Below are 17,256 nucleotides of genomic sequence, written 5' to 3'. Positions count from 1 at the left end.
GGGCCATAACTTGGGAGGGGGGGGGGTGCATTAACACTGGACGACCTTATAGGTAGGGATGGAAGTTAGAAAAAGAGGAGTCTACTGGGGCCCCAAGGGAGAACTAGAAATTGGCTAGAAGAGGGATGTCTGTGGGTATGATGGGAAAGCAGTGAAGTTGACAACATGCATATTCTAGGGAGAAAACAAAGAAGGTACAAAGTCCCAAGAATCCGAATTGTTCGGAGAGAATGAAAGTCAGCAGGGGCCTGACTGCAAAGGGTATTCTAAATTTTACCCTGCCGGGACAATGGGAAAACCACTGAGAGTCTGGATGGAATCCACCTTGAATAAACAGCTGAGAACCCAAAACCAGCTAGGTGGTCTATTCCAGGATTATTTTCTATGAAAATGTTGCTATTAACTTACTATAGTAGCAATTATATTGAACAACTAGATCCCTTTTGACCAAAGGTTTCTACATACCAGAAAATGATATGTATACATATCTTTTCACTAGCTGTGAACTCTGCGTAAAGCATTCCTTCAGTACTGTCTCTTCTAGTTGCTTACCTAATGGAAAATGCTGTTTGAGTACAGATCATGAAGGCTGGCAAAACATGCTGGGAATCTGGCAGCTGAAAAACCTCAAGATCTGTGCATTGTGACTCTTGCTGGTAGGTAGAAGAGGCCCACAGTGGAAAGCAAGACTGGACCAAGGACAAGAACCAAACATTTACCAATTCTAACCTCACCTCATCAGACAACAGCAGCATTCCACAAACGTAAAATATAACACAGTGAATTTGAACTATACTGGCAACAGAATTTGGCCCCTAATCTATAACATAATCTTGTTAGAAAACTGTGGCTAATTCCTTAAGTAACACAGGATTTTCCAATTTTCTAATTTTTATTGGGCTATCACCAAGAACATTAATTTAACAATGGGATAGAGTTTGACAATTTTTATTAGTACAAATGTGTTGTTTCATATAAATCTGCATTTCATCAACTAGAATAATAATAATAAATATAATAATTTTCCTTTTATTCAGGTCTATTTTGTGTTTCTTTCACAGGCTGGAAAGCAAACCTTCACACAGGGATTGACAAGTCAAAGGAATTGAGAAGCTCCTTACTGGCCGGGATCCATTTTTGGCACTTGTCACAGAAGTAAGACAGCTGCTCCTCCATCCACGACACATCTCCTTCATCACTGTTGAGGGAATCCCCACTCTGGTCATGAGATAAGTCCACTGAAGCCTGGTCCTCTGACTCAACAATCAGAAGCGTCTCTCCCTCCACTTCACCTTCCTCCAGCCCTTCAGAGGTGGATGTCCTTGTGGCTTCATCATCATGCCGACTTATCAGACTGCTCAGCTGGATGCTACTATCCATGGTTTCCTGCTCCCAACACTGCTAAACTGGGGGCACTGAGCTGACAGGATCACTACCACAATCACTGAGACAGGAACTCTTCAAAAGAGCATCTGTTCACAACTACTTTATTCAGGCACAACTGATTTTTAAAGGAGTCATTTAGAAGAAAGGATCCACTGTCCTTTATTTAATCATGTTTAAATGGACAGTGATTTGAAAAAAAAAAAAGGCCTCAAGCTCTCACTAAACTACACTCCATCAACACAGCACCTGTGCACCCCATGTACACACACACTCTTACTCAGCGCAGCCCCATCCATTTTCACAAAGTCAAGTGTTTTGAGATCCTTTTTCCAACATCTTCTCTCTTTCTGCTTCAAGTTGCTTAGTCAAATTAATCTGTTCTCCCAAAAGACGAATGTTTTCTTTTTTCTGATTTTGCCTCTCAATGTCTCTGATCACTCCGTCACGAAGCCTCTAAAAACGTAAGAAGCAGATTTCAGTTACACTTGAACAGGTGGCTCCCATCCTGTGCCACTGAAATCCAAATAACAGTACCACCAAAAATATACTCAAAATGTTCCAATTCCAAATACCCAATTACTATTTTAACTTTCTGTACAATGTAAATAAACCATCAAGTAAATTTGGTAATGTGTTATGTTAATACTGAAATTACTTATCTTAAATTCTTGAACACAGAAAACTTAATAGGAATTAACAAAATTTTTTTTAAGAACTGGCGCTATGTTGAATTTTAAAAGTTTAACTGACAAAAAGCAGTCATCTGAGATGAATAAAAACCATCAAGAGGAAAAGGGTTACTAAAATCTAAACAAACTCTAAAGGATACAAGAAAATAAAGAATTTCTGTCATGCAACATGAAAAAGCAAAAATACAAAATTCCTCATCAATTATATGAAAAAGGGGAAAAAGACTACTGCTGGTGGGTAAGTTCCCCGGTGAAAGCTACTTTGATAAACACTAAAAGCAGAATCCCAGGATGTGAACCTGGTATCTAACAAGAGACTTAAAAATATCCACTTGCTGCCAGGCATGGTGGTGCACGCCTGTAGTCCCAGCACTTGGGAGGCAGAGGCAGGTGGATCTCTGTGAGTTCAAGGCCAGCCTGGTCTACATAGTGAGTTCCAGGACAGCTCAGGCTACAGGGAGATCCTGTCTCAAAAAGACAAAAAAAAAAAAAAAAAAAAAAAAAAAAAAAATCCATTTGCTTACTACTATTAACATTTTACAGATAAGAACTGAGTATGGTGGCACACGTCTTTAATCCCAGCACTTGGGAGGAGGCAGGGGGATCTCTGTGAGTTCAAGGCCAGCCTAGTCATTTGGCAAGTTCCAGTCCAGCTGGGGCTAGAGGGAGACCCTGTCTCAAAAAGACCAAAAAAAAAACATACATTTTACAGTTTGTAGCTCACCAAAATAGTATGTTTTTAACATCAGCTTCATGAGATTATTACATGTATTTTTTAATATTTTATTTATTATTTTTATTTTATGTGTATGCATGTATTGCCTACGTGTAGGTAAGTGCACCCGTGTCATGCAATGCCTGAGGAGGACAGAAGAAGGATCCCCTGGAACTGGAGTTATGGACAGTTGTTAGCTGCCATGTGGGTGCTGGGATTCGAATCTGGGTCTTCTGCAAGAACATTCAGTGTTCTTAACCACTGAGCCATCTCTCATATTACATGTATTCTTAAAGACTTCCCTAGTACTTGCTGAGCCTCTTCCAGGCCTACAGCCACACTTGCTAAAATGAGGGAGCTGGGACATTTAAGAGCACTGGGTTGGCAAGTCAATGGAAACTCAATTTTTGTGCTGTTTTGTCTGGTACAAGGTCTTGCTATGTAGCCCAGGCTGGCCCTAAATTTGAGATCTCCTGCCTTGGCCTTCCAAGTACTGAGATTGCAAGAGGGCATCACAGGTGACTGAACGTTCTTAAACTTTGTATATCCTGTTTTCCTGTTACCATACTTCTCACCACAGGAAATACCCCCACACCCCACAAAGCCCACACCATAGCCTGCAGAAGTCCTCCCCTCCTTTTGTAAAACATAGCATTTGTTTATGAGTTTGCTCTCCATTGCATCACTGGCCACCTTTCTCCAAGGGACTGCCTCATACATATATCAAGTAGCTTCAGCCTGCCATACTAACCAGAAAAGATGTCTTTACCAACCCAATTCTAACATGTGGAGCTCTGCTTCATGTAGTAGTACGGGTGCTCCTAACTTACAATAGACTCATCATAAACTGAAAATATCAAAAGACGCACCCAGCAAACATCAGACTCAGCAACACAGTACACCACAGAGCGTCATCATCGTGTGGCTCCCTGGGAGTTGTAGCTTGCTCCACTACTGCTCAGCATCTTGGGAGGCTCCTAACCATTTATCACCCGTCTGAGAAAATACCAAAATTCAATATCCAAAGTAATCTTCACTACATATAAGTTATATTGCTTTCCTGCGAGCATAAAGTCAAAACCAAGTTGAGTCATTATGTTAGGGACCATGTGAACTTGGGTTTCTGCTAAATTGCAGGGAGGATGAAGATAATGTATATGAAGTCAATCACTGCCTGATGTGGGGGTAGACAGTAATTATTTCATTTCTTGCTTTATTTAACTTTCTGACACATCCATCATGCCAAACCCTGCCCTCCTATTTCCCACAACTAGAAAGTAAGCACCTACCAAAGATCTACAGGACAAGTTATTCTGATCAATGGTTGTTCATTGCTAATTTCCAAATCCTAAATATACTCTTGCACTCTTTAATAGTGATTCTCAACCCTGGCTGTGTTTTGTTAAAGCACTTTGCATGGCTTTTGGAATGTATCCGAGTCCCCAAACTCAGAAAGTCTTGTTTAACCGGTTTGGTGTGGAGGGTACAAGCTCTGTCACATCCTAAAAACTTCTCGAGGTAACGTGATAAACAATTTGACACAAAGCTCTAATTCCATCCTGCTGTCTTCACGAATCACTGGATTCAGTCATCAGGATGACACAGACATCCTGTCCTCTCCTCCAAATTTAACCAGGATCATCATCTTTTCCTTTTCCTCTAAGAAGGAAGGTTCTTGCCTCTATTCTAAAAGCTACCCCGGTAGAGCCATACTCTAATCCTGAGTCTCTATTTTGCCTGTGAACACCAAGGTCAAACATCACTTCTGCTTCATCTGTGTATTAAACCCAAGGTCCTGAGCAGGCCAACCACGAGGACTATTTTCTCTCGCCGAATTCAGTTCATTACTTCCCTTAGGGTTCAACCCAAGTACCAGTCGAGGGGTTACGTAAGATCAACAAGGACCTGCTTGCAATAAGCAGCACCGTTGCAAATTATGAACAGTGTGGCTCTGTACTTAACTATGTACTTTTAACGTGCCTAGAATGGTGGCCCGCACAGAGATCAATCGTAGAGAACTTGAATGAGAACATAACCCTGACAGATGAGACAGACAGTCGCTGATCAATAAGCCAGATATATCCAGGGGGGAAAAAAAAAAGGAACAAAAAAAACTTGGAGGAAACTCTTATCGTTTCTATAGTAAACTGTTCATCTACCCAAAAGTTACATAAATCTCACCAAATTACCTTGGCCAAAGGCACTGGGTGTAAGCTAGGTGTGAGTATGCCTTATCTTGGGATATATAATTATCAGTTATTGTCTTGAGGGCAGGGGCTGGACCCGGGCCTGGTGCTCCTGGACTACGCCCAGCCCTTGGGGTCATTGCACTGGAGCCCCGGAGGCTTCGGACGCGCTGCTGGGCCACGGGGCTGGCGAATAACCTGAAGGTGCCCCCAGAAGCGGTTCCGCGCCTTCCACTCGGCAGCGACCCGCTGGCCGGGGTCAGAGCAGCCGGGGCAGACAGGGACCATGGTGACCACGCGGGCCCGGACCACCGCGCGCCCCGGAAGACGCGGTCACGTGACACCGACCTGCCGGTCCTGCTGCTGCTTCAGGTGCACGCCGGCCACTGTGGCCGCCGTCAGCAGTACCGAGAGGCCCAGCACCACCTTCGAGCTCGTCGACATTCCCGCTCCGTCCCGCGGCCTCGCTCCACCGCACGCCGAGGCCGCCGCCGTGCCGCCGCCGTTCCGAGCCAGGCTCGACTCCTCGATCGCAGAGCTGTTGCGGGTTCTCTGTTGCCGCCAGACTCGAGCAATCGAGCGCCGAGAGCCATCCCTGCTTCACTTCACCGCACCGCCTCTGCTTGGCGCTGTGAGATGGCGGGGCTCCGGGTCTCTACACCCCTGGTACGGCCGGGAGGGGCTCGAGGTCCTCCGGGGTGCGGAGTGCGGTGCTCAGTCTCTCTCTCTCTCTCTCTAGGTCTTCCTCAGTGCCCCGCCGGCCTCTCTGGAACGCAGCCCGCGGGGCCGTGTGGCCGGCAGGGACCACCAGGAGGCCGCTAGGCCGGGCGCCTTCGAAGGGAAGGGATCCTCGTGGAATGTATGCGAAAGAATCCTTTGAACCACCGGCTTTCACCTAGACGCCACCGCGGCCGAGCAACCCTTGCGTTTTAGAATCTTAACAGTAGGGTTGTTTTTGATATGGTCTCCCTATGCCCAGCCCAGGCTGGCCTCTTACTCCTCAATTCTCCCACCTCAGCCTCCTGAGTGGCTGGATTTACAGGCATGGGCTAAAGAGTGCATAACCAGGATTGACAGCACATCGCCTAAATGCGCTGCCCATATAATCTTTAAGAGATTGTTACTATAAGACCCTTGGAGACTCACTTTACTGCTAGTAATGCAGGATTCCTTAAACGTTCATCCTAACTAGGAATAGAAGAAAGAATAAAGTAGTTCATAAGGGACTGGAAGGTTCATTTGCACTTAATTTGAGCAGAAAGAGGCTTGGTCTCCCTCAAGTGCTTACACGTTTATCAGAGCTGCCAGTGAAGAGCTTTATCAGTAAGTCATTCTGTCGCACTAAAATTCACATCGAAAAAGCTGTTTTCGATGGAAATTTCCATAGATCATGTTGCTAGGGCAAAGCTAGGCCTTGCTTAGCTTCAGCCAAGGGCTTTTCCAACATTCACCTCTGTCAGAATGCTTTGCTGTTCCACTCTGGTAATGAAGCGTAAGTGACATGAAGAAAATATTGCTCTTACAAATTGTAATAAAATTTAAAAAATGAAAGATAACTTTTTGCAAATATCAGTCTGACTACAGCATTTTGGCAGCCTGAGGAAAATGTATCTTTGAATTTCAAAATGGAATTTCTGGGGCTGGAGAGATGGCTCAGCGGTTAAGGACACTAGTTGTTCTTGCAGAAGACCTGGGTTCGAATCCCAGCACCCACATAACAGGTACCACCTATCCGTAACTCCAACCCAACAGCCAATTCTGACCTCCGCGGGCATTGCACAACACGGGTGCACTTACCTACAGGCAGGCAATACATGCCTACACGTAAAATAAATAAAAAAGTTAAAAAAAAATGGAATTTCCAGTGTAATGAATTTTGGAATGAGAAGAAATCCAGGATGTATTTGCATATTTCTCTAAAGAAATAAAAATTATACTGTATTATTATTTGTGATAGACCCCAAAAATTTTCACAGTAAATCAGTGAGCTCAACAACTTTGCATATTATCAAATAATCACAATTATTTTTTAATGATGAGCTGGAGAGATGGCACTGACTGCTCTTCCAGAGGACCTGGGTTCAGTTCCCAGCACCCACATGGTGACTACCAACCATCCATAACTCCAGTTCCAGGGGATCTGATGCCCTCTTCTTACCTCCAAGGGTGCCTCCAAGGGCAGCCACATGTATGACACACGGACATACACATACACATGAATAAAAATAAATCTTTGAAGAAAAAAATTATGAAATATTTTTTACAAAGCATAGCAGTTTGTTGATTATTTTTATTTATTATTATTATTTTTTGGTCTTTTTGAGACAGGGTCTCCCTGGCCCCAGCTGCCAACAGTTCAGGCAAGGGAACCTAGCAGATAATGCTTGGAATTCAACAGAAAAGCAAGTTGAAAAAGATCTTTGTTGATTATTTTTATTTATTATTATTATTTTTTGGTCTTTTTGAGACAGGGTCTCCCTGTAGCCCCAGCTGTCCTGGAACTCACTATGTAGGCCAGGTTGGCCTTGAACTCACAGAGATCTGCCTCCCTCTGCTTCCTGAGTGCTGGGATTAAAGGCGTGCACCACCACACCCAACGGACTAATTTATTTTAAATATACACATAATGACAAAATAATCTTATAACATACCTAACTGATATAAATTTGACTTTATTTTTTTATTGAGTTTTTGTGCATATCATATAATAGATCTTAATCAAATTTAGACCTCCTCCCCCATAAAACAAATCTTAGAAAACAAAAAGGACAGAAAGAGGCTTGAGCTCTGTCAGCCTTGTGAGAACACAGCCATCTACAAACCAGAAATCAACCCCTCACCAGAACCCACTGAGGCTGGCTCTCTGAAATGAAACTTTCCCGTCTCCAAAAGTATATGAGAGATTTTAGCACAAAAATAAAGTGGGAGTATATATCTACCTTCCCAGACTCAGTATCACCCAAGAAGAGGAGATTTAAGACCCACTTCTTTAGAGTCTTCCAGCAACTTTCCTTTAGGAAGTAGGCAATGGCTGACCCTGAATTCCTCATTCCTTTCTTCTCTGAATTACCACTGACTCCCAACTTTTTCCAAATGGAAAAGTTCTGGTTAACCACTGCAGACTCCAGCTGAGGGGCCAGCAAGGTGTCTCAGCTGGTAAAAGCACCTGCTGCACAAGCCTGAGGACTCGAGTTCAGTCCCAGGAACCAACAGTGGAAGGAGAGTACCAACTCCTAGAAGTTGTCCTCTGTCCTCCATGTGAGCATCATGCATGACACATGTCAATGCACACAGATACACATTGGACAAATTATTCCATAATATTAGTGAACAGTACACTCTGGCACTGTGCACATTTTCCAACTGGTTCTACGTATCAAATTCTACGTATCTCTCGGAAGACAGAGTGGAAAAATGTAAGAGCTGGAGGATGGGGAGGAGTGCTGTGATATGACATGGCTGTTAACACTCAAGAACTCACAGCAGCTGTGATTATCTGCACAAGACTGAGTCTGTCAACATTCCATTATGGATGAGGGAGGGGTTCATGATGGCTCGTGAGGGTGTGGGGAGTCATTTTTTCCACTGGTGTGTACAGCCACTGGTAACTTGCCCGATGTTTTGTAAATAACCTCACCCCCATGTTCATGCAGGCATTTCATAGAAATAGGAAACAACAACAATTAAACAATCTTAAAGTTTATATGGAAGGACTTCCAGCTAGCCAAAGGACTCCTGAGTAAAAATAACATGCTGGAGGTACTACAATACCTGATTTCAAATTATCCTTTAGAGCCACAGTAACAAAATCAACAATACCCTGACAGAAAATAGACACATACAACGTTGAGATAGAACAAAAAACCCAGAATTAAGCCTACCTGGCTACAATCACCTGATTTTTTTAAATTAATTGATTTATAGTCAGAGTCTCACTATGTAACCCTGACTGGCATGGAACACACTGTGTAGACCAGGCTGACCTTGAATCACAGATCTGCCTTCCTCTGCTTCCCTAGTGCTGGGATTAAAGATGTGTGTCACCACACCCAGCCCTCTTCTTTCTTTGAGACATTGTCTTATGTAGCCTGAGTTGGCTTTGAACTCACTACCTTGAACTGATCCTCCTGCCTCCACCTCCCAAGTTCTGGGATTACAGGTGAGTGCTACCCTGCCTCACTTATACAGAGCTGGGGATCAAACTCAGGGATTCAGGCATGCTAGGCAAGCAGGACTGAATTGTGTCCCCATCCCCATAATGGAGTTTTATTCAGCCATAAAGGAGAATGAAATTATGTTGTTTGCTATAAAATTGGTAGTACTTGAGATCATCATATTAAACAAAATATATGACATGAAAGAAAGACTAGAGAAGGAAGGAGACTAGAAGACAAGGGGGGGTATGGAAAGGTGAGTATGGGCAAAGTACAAGGTATGCTTTAAAGAAATGCCCAAATGAAGCCTGGTGCTATGTGCCGTCAATGCACACTAATTTAAAATGGACTTCAGGAGCTAGAGAGATGGCTCAGGCTGTTAAAGCACTGGCTGTTTTTACAGAGGACCAGGTTTGGTTCCCAGCACCCACATGGCAGCCCATAACAGTCCATTACTCCAGTTCCAGGGGATCCAACACCCTCTTCGGGCCTTCACAGGCTTTGTACAACATGAGTACGCTTACATATGTGCAGATAAAATACTTATAAAACAAATTTTTAAAAATTGAAAAACGAGAAAGACTTACCTTTTGGAACTTTGTTTTCCATTTTTCTTCCTTCCATCTACTTCCTTCAAGGAGAAGAGTAGTTGTAACCCTCCAAGCAGAGGCTGTTATCAGAAGTTTGCCTTTGTGAGCATGCAAAGCTCTGTAGAAGAGTCCAGAAGCAGGGCTTTGGGCTTGAAGTAGCTGATCAGCTGATTCATGATTTGGAGACAATCTCTTGCTTCAATGGGCTTCAATTTCCTCTTTACTATGAGGGAAAATAATGTCTTCTTACTCTTTATGGACGAATTGAGATGATTAATAGTATGGCTGTACCGAAGTCAGGCATGTGGAAACATCACAGAGAGCCACCAATTGTCCCCTGGGAGTCAGATGACCTGGGCTCCTTGGACTCTGTAGAAGGGAGAAGGCGGGAAAGTAGGAAGACTGACACTACCACAGTGAGCAGTGGCCCTGGACCCCTGTCCTCACAGATGTTGAAAAGATCCAGGTACAGTTGAGGAAGCCTTTTGGCAGTGACTTCCTCCCTGGCCACAGAATGTTGCTGCTGACAGAGCTTGCCCGAGTTGAGAGTTAGAGCCTCTCTATTTCAAGACACAGATGCTCCCTGACTTCCGATGGGGTTAAGTCCTGACAAGTGCATTATAAGTTGAAAATAGCAATTCAAGATGCAATGACCATATACCTCACCTACCGAGCATCCTGGCTCAGTGACACAGCACATTGTAGAGTATCAGCTGTTCTCTCATAGTCATGAGGCTCTGGAAGCTCTGACTCACTGCACTGCCTAGCATTATGAGAGGGGATCACACTGCGCATTGCTAGTTCAGGAGAGGATCAAAATTCAAACTTTGGAGCTGGGGGTGTAGCTCAGTACTAGGCCATATGCTTAGCATGTTCAAGGTGGTAACTTTAAGCACCAGTACTAAACACAGAAATGTGTTAAATTTGAAGTATCCTACTGAGTAGATATCACTTTTACAGTGTCATGAAGTCCCAATATTCTAAGTGGCACCAAAGTTATTTCAATTCAAAATCCACTCACAATGCTAGAAAAAATAATTTTACCACTGTTAATGAAAGAAAAGAGTTGTCAAATCCTCTACATATAATCTAAATATACTTTAAAATGTGTGAACCACTGTTTTAAAAAAGCAGTGACTGGGGCTGGACAGATGGCTCAGTGGTTAAGAGCCACTCTTCTTGAAAAACCCGGTTTGGTTCCCAGCACCCATATAGTGGCTAACAACCATCCCTAACTCCAGTTCCAGTGGATCTGATGCCCTCTTCTGACCTCTGCAGGCATTGCATGGCACAAGTGCACTTAAACATGCAGGCAATATACCCATACACACCAAATAAAAATAATAAACAAAATAAAATATGTTTCAAAAGCAGCAACTTCAGTTGCCATACTAGATGCTGGCAAACACATGGAACAGCTGGAACTCTGCGCACCTGTACCCCATAGTCCAGTAGCTTCACTCCCATACATATAGCCAGCAGAGCTACATATACATGCAGTTTAAAGATAGAAAAATGTGCATATTCCATGACAATAAGCAAAAACTGTATAGCAGCTGTGCTGGATAGCTGTAGTTGCCAACGTGACACACCTGAGAAGAGGGAGCCTCAATTGGGGAATTGCTTCCATTGGATTGGCCTGGGGCCATGTCTGTGGAGCACTTTCTTGATTGTTGGATGATGTGGGAGGGCCCAGTCCCCTGTGGACAGTGCCACCCATGGGAAGGTTGTCCTGTATTGTGTAAGAAAACAGGCTGAGCACAGGCCAGGGAAGCAAGCCAGTAAGCAGTGTTCCTCCATGATCTATGCTCCAGGCTCCTGCCCTGAGTTCCTGCCTTGGCTGCCCTTGATGCTGGACTGTGCTATAAGCCAAATAAACCCTTTCCTCCCCAAGCTGGTTTTGGTCAGTGTTTTTTTGTTTGTTTGTTTTTGTTTTTGTCTTTTTGAGACAGGGTCTCCCTGTAGCCCCAGCTGACCTCGAACGCACTATGTAGACCAGGCTGGCCTTGAACTCACAGAGATCCACCTGCCTCTGCCTCCCGAGTGCCGGGATTAAAGGCATGTGCCACTACGCCCGGCCTGGAAAGTGTTTTTATCACAGCAGCTGAAAGCAATCTAGATGATCACCCAAAACTCATCAGCAGGAAACTGGGCAGAGAAGCTGTGATGTTTTCCTATGATCAAATACTAAGCAACTTTGAGAGGGAATGGATTACTGCTATACAAAATGATGTGTAAGAGAGTTTGCAAACCTAATGCAGAGAGAAAGATGCATGAGTCTATCTGTATTAATAATCCCTCTCTAGCTGAGTGTGGTGGGTACCTTGTTGGGATGAGGCAAGGGTCTGTCTGCTGGGACAGATGAGAAAGGAGTTCCTGGGTTGCTGGCATCACTCTGTCTCTTCAACTGGATTTTGGTCCTGGCTGTTTGTTAACATCAGCCCAGTAGTACACGTGGGTTTGTGCATATTTATCTATATACATCATATGTTTATATCTTGCATAGATGTAGGAACAGTAAAAAGTAGCTTTCTACTTTATCATATATTCTTATACTCAAAAAAGAGAGATTTTTTTTTTCCTTCCCTGATCACTGTTAAGACTTTAAAAGGGCCTGGCATGGTGGTGCACACCTTTAATCCCAGCACTGGGGAGTCAGAGGCAGGCAGGTCCCTGGGAGTTTGAAGCCAGCCTGGTCTACAGAGCCAGTTCCAAGCCAGCTGGGGCTACAGGGAGACCCTGTCTCAAAAAGATAAAAAAAAAAAATAGACTTTAATAAGGGTTGGCGATATGATTCAGTGGCTAAAGGGACTTGCAGCACATGCCTGGTGACCTGAGTTTGATTCCCAGAACCCACATGGAAAGAGAAAACCGACTTCACAGAATTGTCTCTGACCTCTACACAGGCACTGTGGCATACACACCCACAAACACACATCATACACAAAAACAGTAGTAATTTTTAAAGAATTGAAGACACCATCCTTTAAAATATCTTGACCAGTGTGCTGGGTAGTTTTAGTGTCAACTTGACACACCTGGGTAGAGGGAGATTTAATTGGGGAATTGCCTCCATTGGTCTGACCTGTGGCCATGTCTGTGGGGTATTTTCTTGATTGTAGAGTCATGTGGAAGGGCCCTTCCCACTGTGGGTGGTGCCACCCCTGGGCAGGTGGGCCTGTGTTGTTTAAGAAAACAGATTGAGCACCAGCCAGGGGAGCAAGCCAGTAAGCAGCGTTCCTCCATGGCCTGTGCTCCAGCTCCTGCCTCTGGGTTCCTGCCCTGAGTTCCTACCTTGGGCTCCCTGATGAACTGTCACCTGGGAAATGTAAGTTGAATAAACCCTTTCCTCCCCAAGTTGGTATTGGTCAGTGTTTTCTCACATCAATTTAAGGCAAACTAGAATAACCAGTTTCTATATGCAGAAACTATGATCAGGAATTGCTTAAACATAAAATTAGATTAAAAATAAAAAAGTTAGATTTCACCAGGCATGATGATACAGGTCCACAATTCCAGAACTCAGGACCCTGAGGCAGGATTGTGAGTTGGAAGCCAGCTTGGGCTACATATCAAAACACACACACACACACATTAAATAAATAAGTAAATAAATAAATGACAAAATATTTAAGAGGACTGGAGAGATGGCTCAGTGGTAAAAAGTACTGGCTGCTCTTAACAGCGGACCCAGGTTCAATTCCTAGCATCCACATGGTGGCTAACAGCTGTCTGTAACTCCAGTTCCAGGGGAATCCAATGCCCTCTTCTGATTTCCTTGGGCATTGCATGACATGAGTACACTTACATACTTGCAGGAAATAAAAGTCATAAAATAAAAAGAATACATATTTTTTAAAAATTAAAACGAGCAAGAAAAGTTAGACTCCAAGCATAAAACTTTAGCTTTTTGTAAATTTTAATTTAAAAATTTTTTATTTATGGGGCTGGAGAGATGGCTCAGTGGTTAAGAGCACTGACTGTTCTTGCAGAGGACCTGGGTTTGAATGCCAGCACCCATATGGTGGCTAACAATGGTCCATAACTCCAGTTCCAGGGGATCCAGTGCCGCCTTCTGTCCTCCAAGGGCACTGCATGACAGGGTTGCACTCACACACATGCAGGCATAACACTCATACACATAAAATTAAAAATAAATTTTTTTTGGTCTTTTTGAGACAGGGTCTCCCTGTAGTCCAAGCTGGCCTAGAATATACTATGTAGAACAAGCTGGCCTTGAACTCACAGAGATGCACCTGCCTCTGCCTCCCAAGTGCTGGGATTAAAGGTGTAAATTATTTTTTTAATTAGATTTATTTATTCATTTGGGGAGGAGCAACTTGTGGGAGTTGTCAGAGGACAACTTGTAAGAAAACTCTCCTTTCACAATGTGAGCCCTGGAGATCAAACTGAGATCATAAGGCTTGGCTTTCTTGTCAGCCCTTTTTTTCTCTTTTTAAGTTGATTCATCTCAGTCATCTGTAATAGTACAGAAAGCTTACTGACACCAGAAGACCACAATGTTGAGACAACTGACATTCTCTATCAAGTTCTGAACAGCCAACTCCACTCCCCACCCCCGACCCCTGCCCCACCCCAGCACTGGAATTAATTGCTGTGAGTTTTGTGGAGTTTGTATAGCACTAATTTGGAACTCAACACAGATTCAATCACTTACTTGTAACATCACAGACCTATGGATATTTATTTTATTCTTTGGGTTACAGTATAATACTGCTTTATTTTGTTGTTCAGATGGCTCCAGCAATGGCCTTCCAAGCTTCCTGCTTGACAACCCATCAGCATGAGTTTTTAATGCTTTTTAAAAATATAACAGGGGCTGGAGAGATGGCTTAGGAGTTAAGAGCACTGGCTGTTCTTGCAGAAGACCTGGGTTCAGTTCCCAGCACCCACATGGCAGCTAACAACTGTCTATAACTCCAGTTCCAGGAGCTCTGACACCCTCTCCTGGCCTTCACGGGCTTTATATGACATGGTGATGGACTAGCATGTTTGATTTATTTTATGAATTTTAGAATTCAGCATAGAAAGTATGGGTTTCATTGGTGCAGTTCATACATAATTTGATTTTGTTGATCTTCCTATGTCTTCCCCCATCCCCCTACCCTTTTCCTACTGGTCCCTTTTCTACCTCCCCTAGTAGCCCCCTTCTGTTTTCATGTCACATATATTTTACTACCCTCTTCCCCCCACAGACCTCCCTTAAGATCTCGTCTTCCCCTCTCATAGCCCCTTTCTAGATACGTGACCTACACACACGTACACACACATGCATGTGCGCATGCATAAAAACTAAAATCTAGGATTGCATATGAGGAAAAAATAAAGTATTTGTTTTTTTGAATCTGGTTTATTTCACTTAACATAATAGGAATATGGACCATCTGGTGAATATGCACATCATCCTTGCAGAGGGGCCATGGAAATCTGGATATCATTCCAACTGTCATGTACATGCTGCCAAAGTGAGCACGTGTAATGCTTTTTAATATTTCCTTACTTTCTGGCACTGTAAGAAACACCAGGCCTGTGTATTTTCTACCCTACACCTAGAGTCAGCCTTTTCTCCAAGGATCCTCTGTTGGTTGTTTGAAGAATGGTACTAGAAACCAAGATCTGGGCCTAGATCTGATTGGTGCTTCTGGAGTATTGTCTTGTTTAGGGATTTTCAGCTAACATAAATATATACATGTATACACTAACCTGTGTGTGTGTGTGTGTGTGTGTGTGTGTGACTAAATAGTAGTAGTAGAAGTAGTAGTAGTAGTAGTAGTAGATATATTATAGCCTGTTGCTCCTAGGGCCATTTTATATGTGTGTGTATGCATTTTATGTGTGTGTCTACAGATATACTTTGCAGCATCTGAATCTACACACTGTAAACCACATGCTCTTACTCATGTCCTCAACTCTTGTCCCTTGACACTTGTTTATCTATAATTCTGACTCCAACAGCGAGCAACCTGGCTGCCCCATTGCCATCCACATATACAATTGTTTGAATCAGTGTACATGAATGGCAGTCTCAGGATTGTAATCAACTCCTGTCGAAAACCCACTGACTACACATGGGTTTACCTCTGGACTCTGTCCTATTGATTAATCAATGTGTCTCCTTATGCTACTCAGAGCCATGCTGTTTTAATTACACTAGCTTTGTAATAGATTTGAATTAAAAACTATGAGTCTACCAAATCTGTTCTTCTTTCCAAGATTGTCTTGGCTCTCCAGAGTGTTAAATATTCCATATTAATTTAGGGAGTGATTTTTTTTTGTTTCTGCAAAACATGATGTTTAGATTTTTAAAGGGATTATAAAGAATTTTTAGACTGTCCTCTTAAAAATATTAAAATTTCCAATCTGGGTCTGGGAGATGACTCAGTAGTTAAGAGCATTGTCTGTTCTTGCAGAGGACCCAGGTTCAATTCCCAGCACCCACATGGCGGCCAACAACCATCCATAACTCTGACCTGGCATGGTGGTGCATGCCTTTAATACCAGCACTTGGGAGGCAGAGGCAGGTGGATTGCTGTGAGTTCAGGGCCAGCCTGGTTTACATAGTGAGTTCCAAGCCAGCTGGGGCTACAGGGAGATCCTCTCTCAAAAAGACCAAAATTAAGAAAAAAAACATAAAACAACTATCCATAACTCCAGTTCCAGGGGATCCAATGCCCTCTTCTGACCTCCATGAGTATTGCATGACACAGGTGCATTTAACATAAATGCAGGCAATGCACTTCTACACATAAAATGAAAATGATAAATTATATTTTAAAATTTTCCTGATCTGTCTGTGAACAAATTACTTTTAGCCATGTAATAAATTCTTTTAGTGATGCATTATAATTTTCCATGTAAAAATCTTTTGTTAATTCCTAAGTAGTCTATTCTCTTTGACGATGTATAAGTGGAGCTCTTTCCTCCTGGATAGGCAACTGATTTTATATACTGATATGCTGATGTTGTATCCTGAATCTTTGTTCAATTAGTTCTCTTTTTTTTTTTTAATTTATTTGTTTTGAAATAGGGTCTCCCTATAACGCTCCCGGCCTAGAACTCACTATGTAGACCAGGCTGGCCTCAATTTCAGGATATCCACCTGCCTCTGCCTCTTGAGTGCTGGAATTAAAGGCATGTGCCACTGCCTGGCATTCAATTGGTTCTTTAGCTCTATAGTTTTCTTGTGAAACCAATCTTTAAGATTTTCTACATATAAGATCTGTTTGTAAAACACAAAGAGAAATGATTTTGTGTCCTCTTATCCAGTTGTTTTTGCCCTAACTGGTCCAGCTAACACTTCCAATACTACATTGAATGGAACTGGCCAAAGTGGGCATCCTTATATTTTGGGATTTTGCTTATTTATGTTTTTTGGGGGGTCTTTTTGAGACAGGGTCTTTCTATAGCCTCAGCTTTCCTGGAACTCACTATATAGACCAGGCTGGCCTTGAACTTAACAGAGATCTGTCTGCCTCTGCCTCTGCCTCTGAAGTGTTGGGACTAAAGGTGTGTGCC

General features: G+C 43.1%; 2 protein-coding genes across 3 annotated transcripts in view; both read right to left on the bottom strand.

The window, feature by feature from the left end:
* Kat14 (lysine acetyltransferase 14) overlaps positions 1-1,422 on the bottom strand; it is a 37,504-nt gene extending 36,082 nt beyond the window's left edge. Inside the window, exon 1 of one of the 2 annotated variants that reach the window (XM_008850278.3) lies at positions 1,122-1,422. In XM_008850278.3, coding sequence (XP_008848500.1) covers positions 1,122-1,380 — 259 coding nt within the window. In that variant the 5' untranslated portion in view covers positions 1,381-1,422. The remainder of the gene's footprint in view (positions 1-1,121) is intronic. The other variant, XM_029554623.1, reaches the window with a different exon arrangement.
* A 227-nt stretch (positions 1,423-1,649) lies between these two features.
* On the bottom strand, positions 1,650-5,606 carry LOC103747741 (protein PET117 homolog, mitochondrial). Its single transcript, XM_008850280.3, has 2 exons — positions 5,325-5,606; positions 1,650-1,839 (listed from the first exon to the last, which is right to left on the bottom strand). Exons 1-2 carry the CDS (start codon positions 5,418-5,420, stop codon positions 1,693-1,695), a joined length of 243 nt encoding a protein of 80 aa, XP_008848502.1. The 5' UTR covers positions 5,421-5,606; the 3' UTR covers positions 1,650-1,692.
* Positions 5,607-17,256: the final 11,650 nt, after the last annotated feature.

The sequence above is a fragment of the Nannospalax galili genome, unplaced genomic scaffold, assembly GCF_000622305.1.
Source record: "Nannospalax galili isolate Female #2095 unplaced genomic scaffold, S.galili_v1.0 scaffold245, whole genome shotgun sequence".
NCBI lineage: Eukaryota > Metazoa > Chordata > Mammalia > Rodentia > Spalacidae > Nannospalax > Nannospalax galili.
The sequence above is the reverse complement of the archived record's forward strand: the minus strand, read 5'-3'. Positions and strand labels throughout refer to the sequence as shown.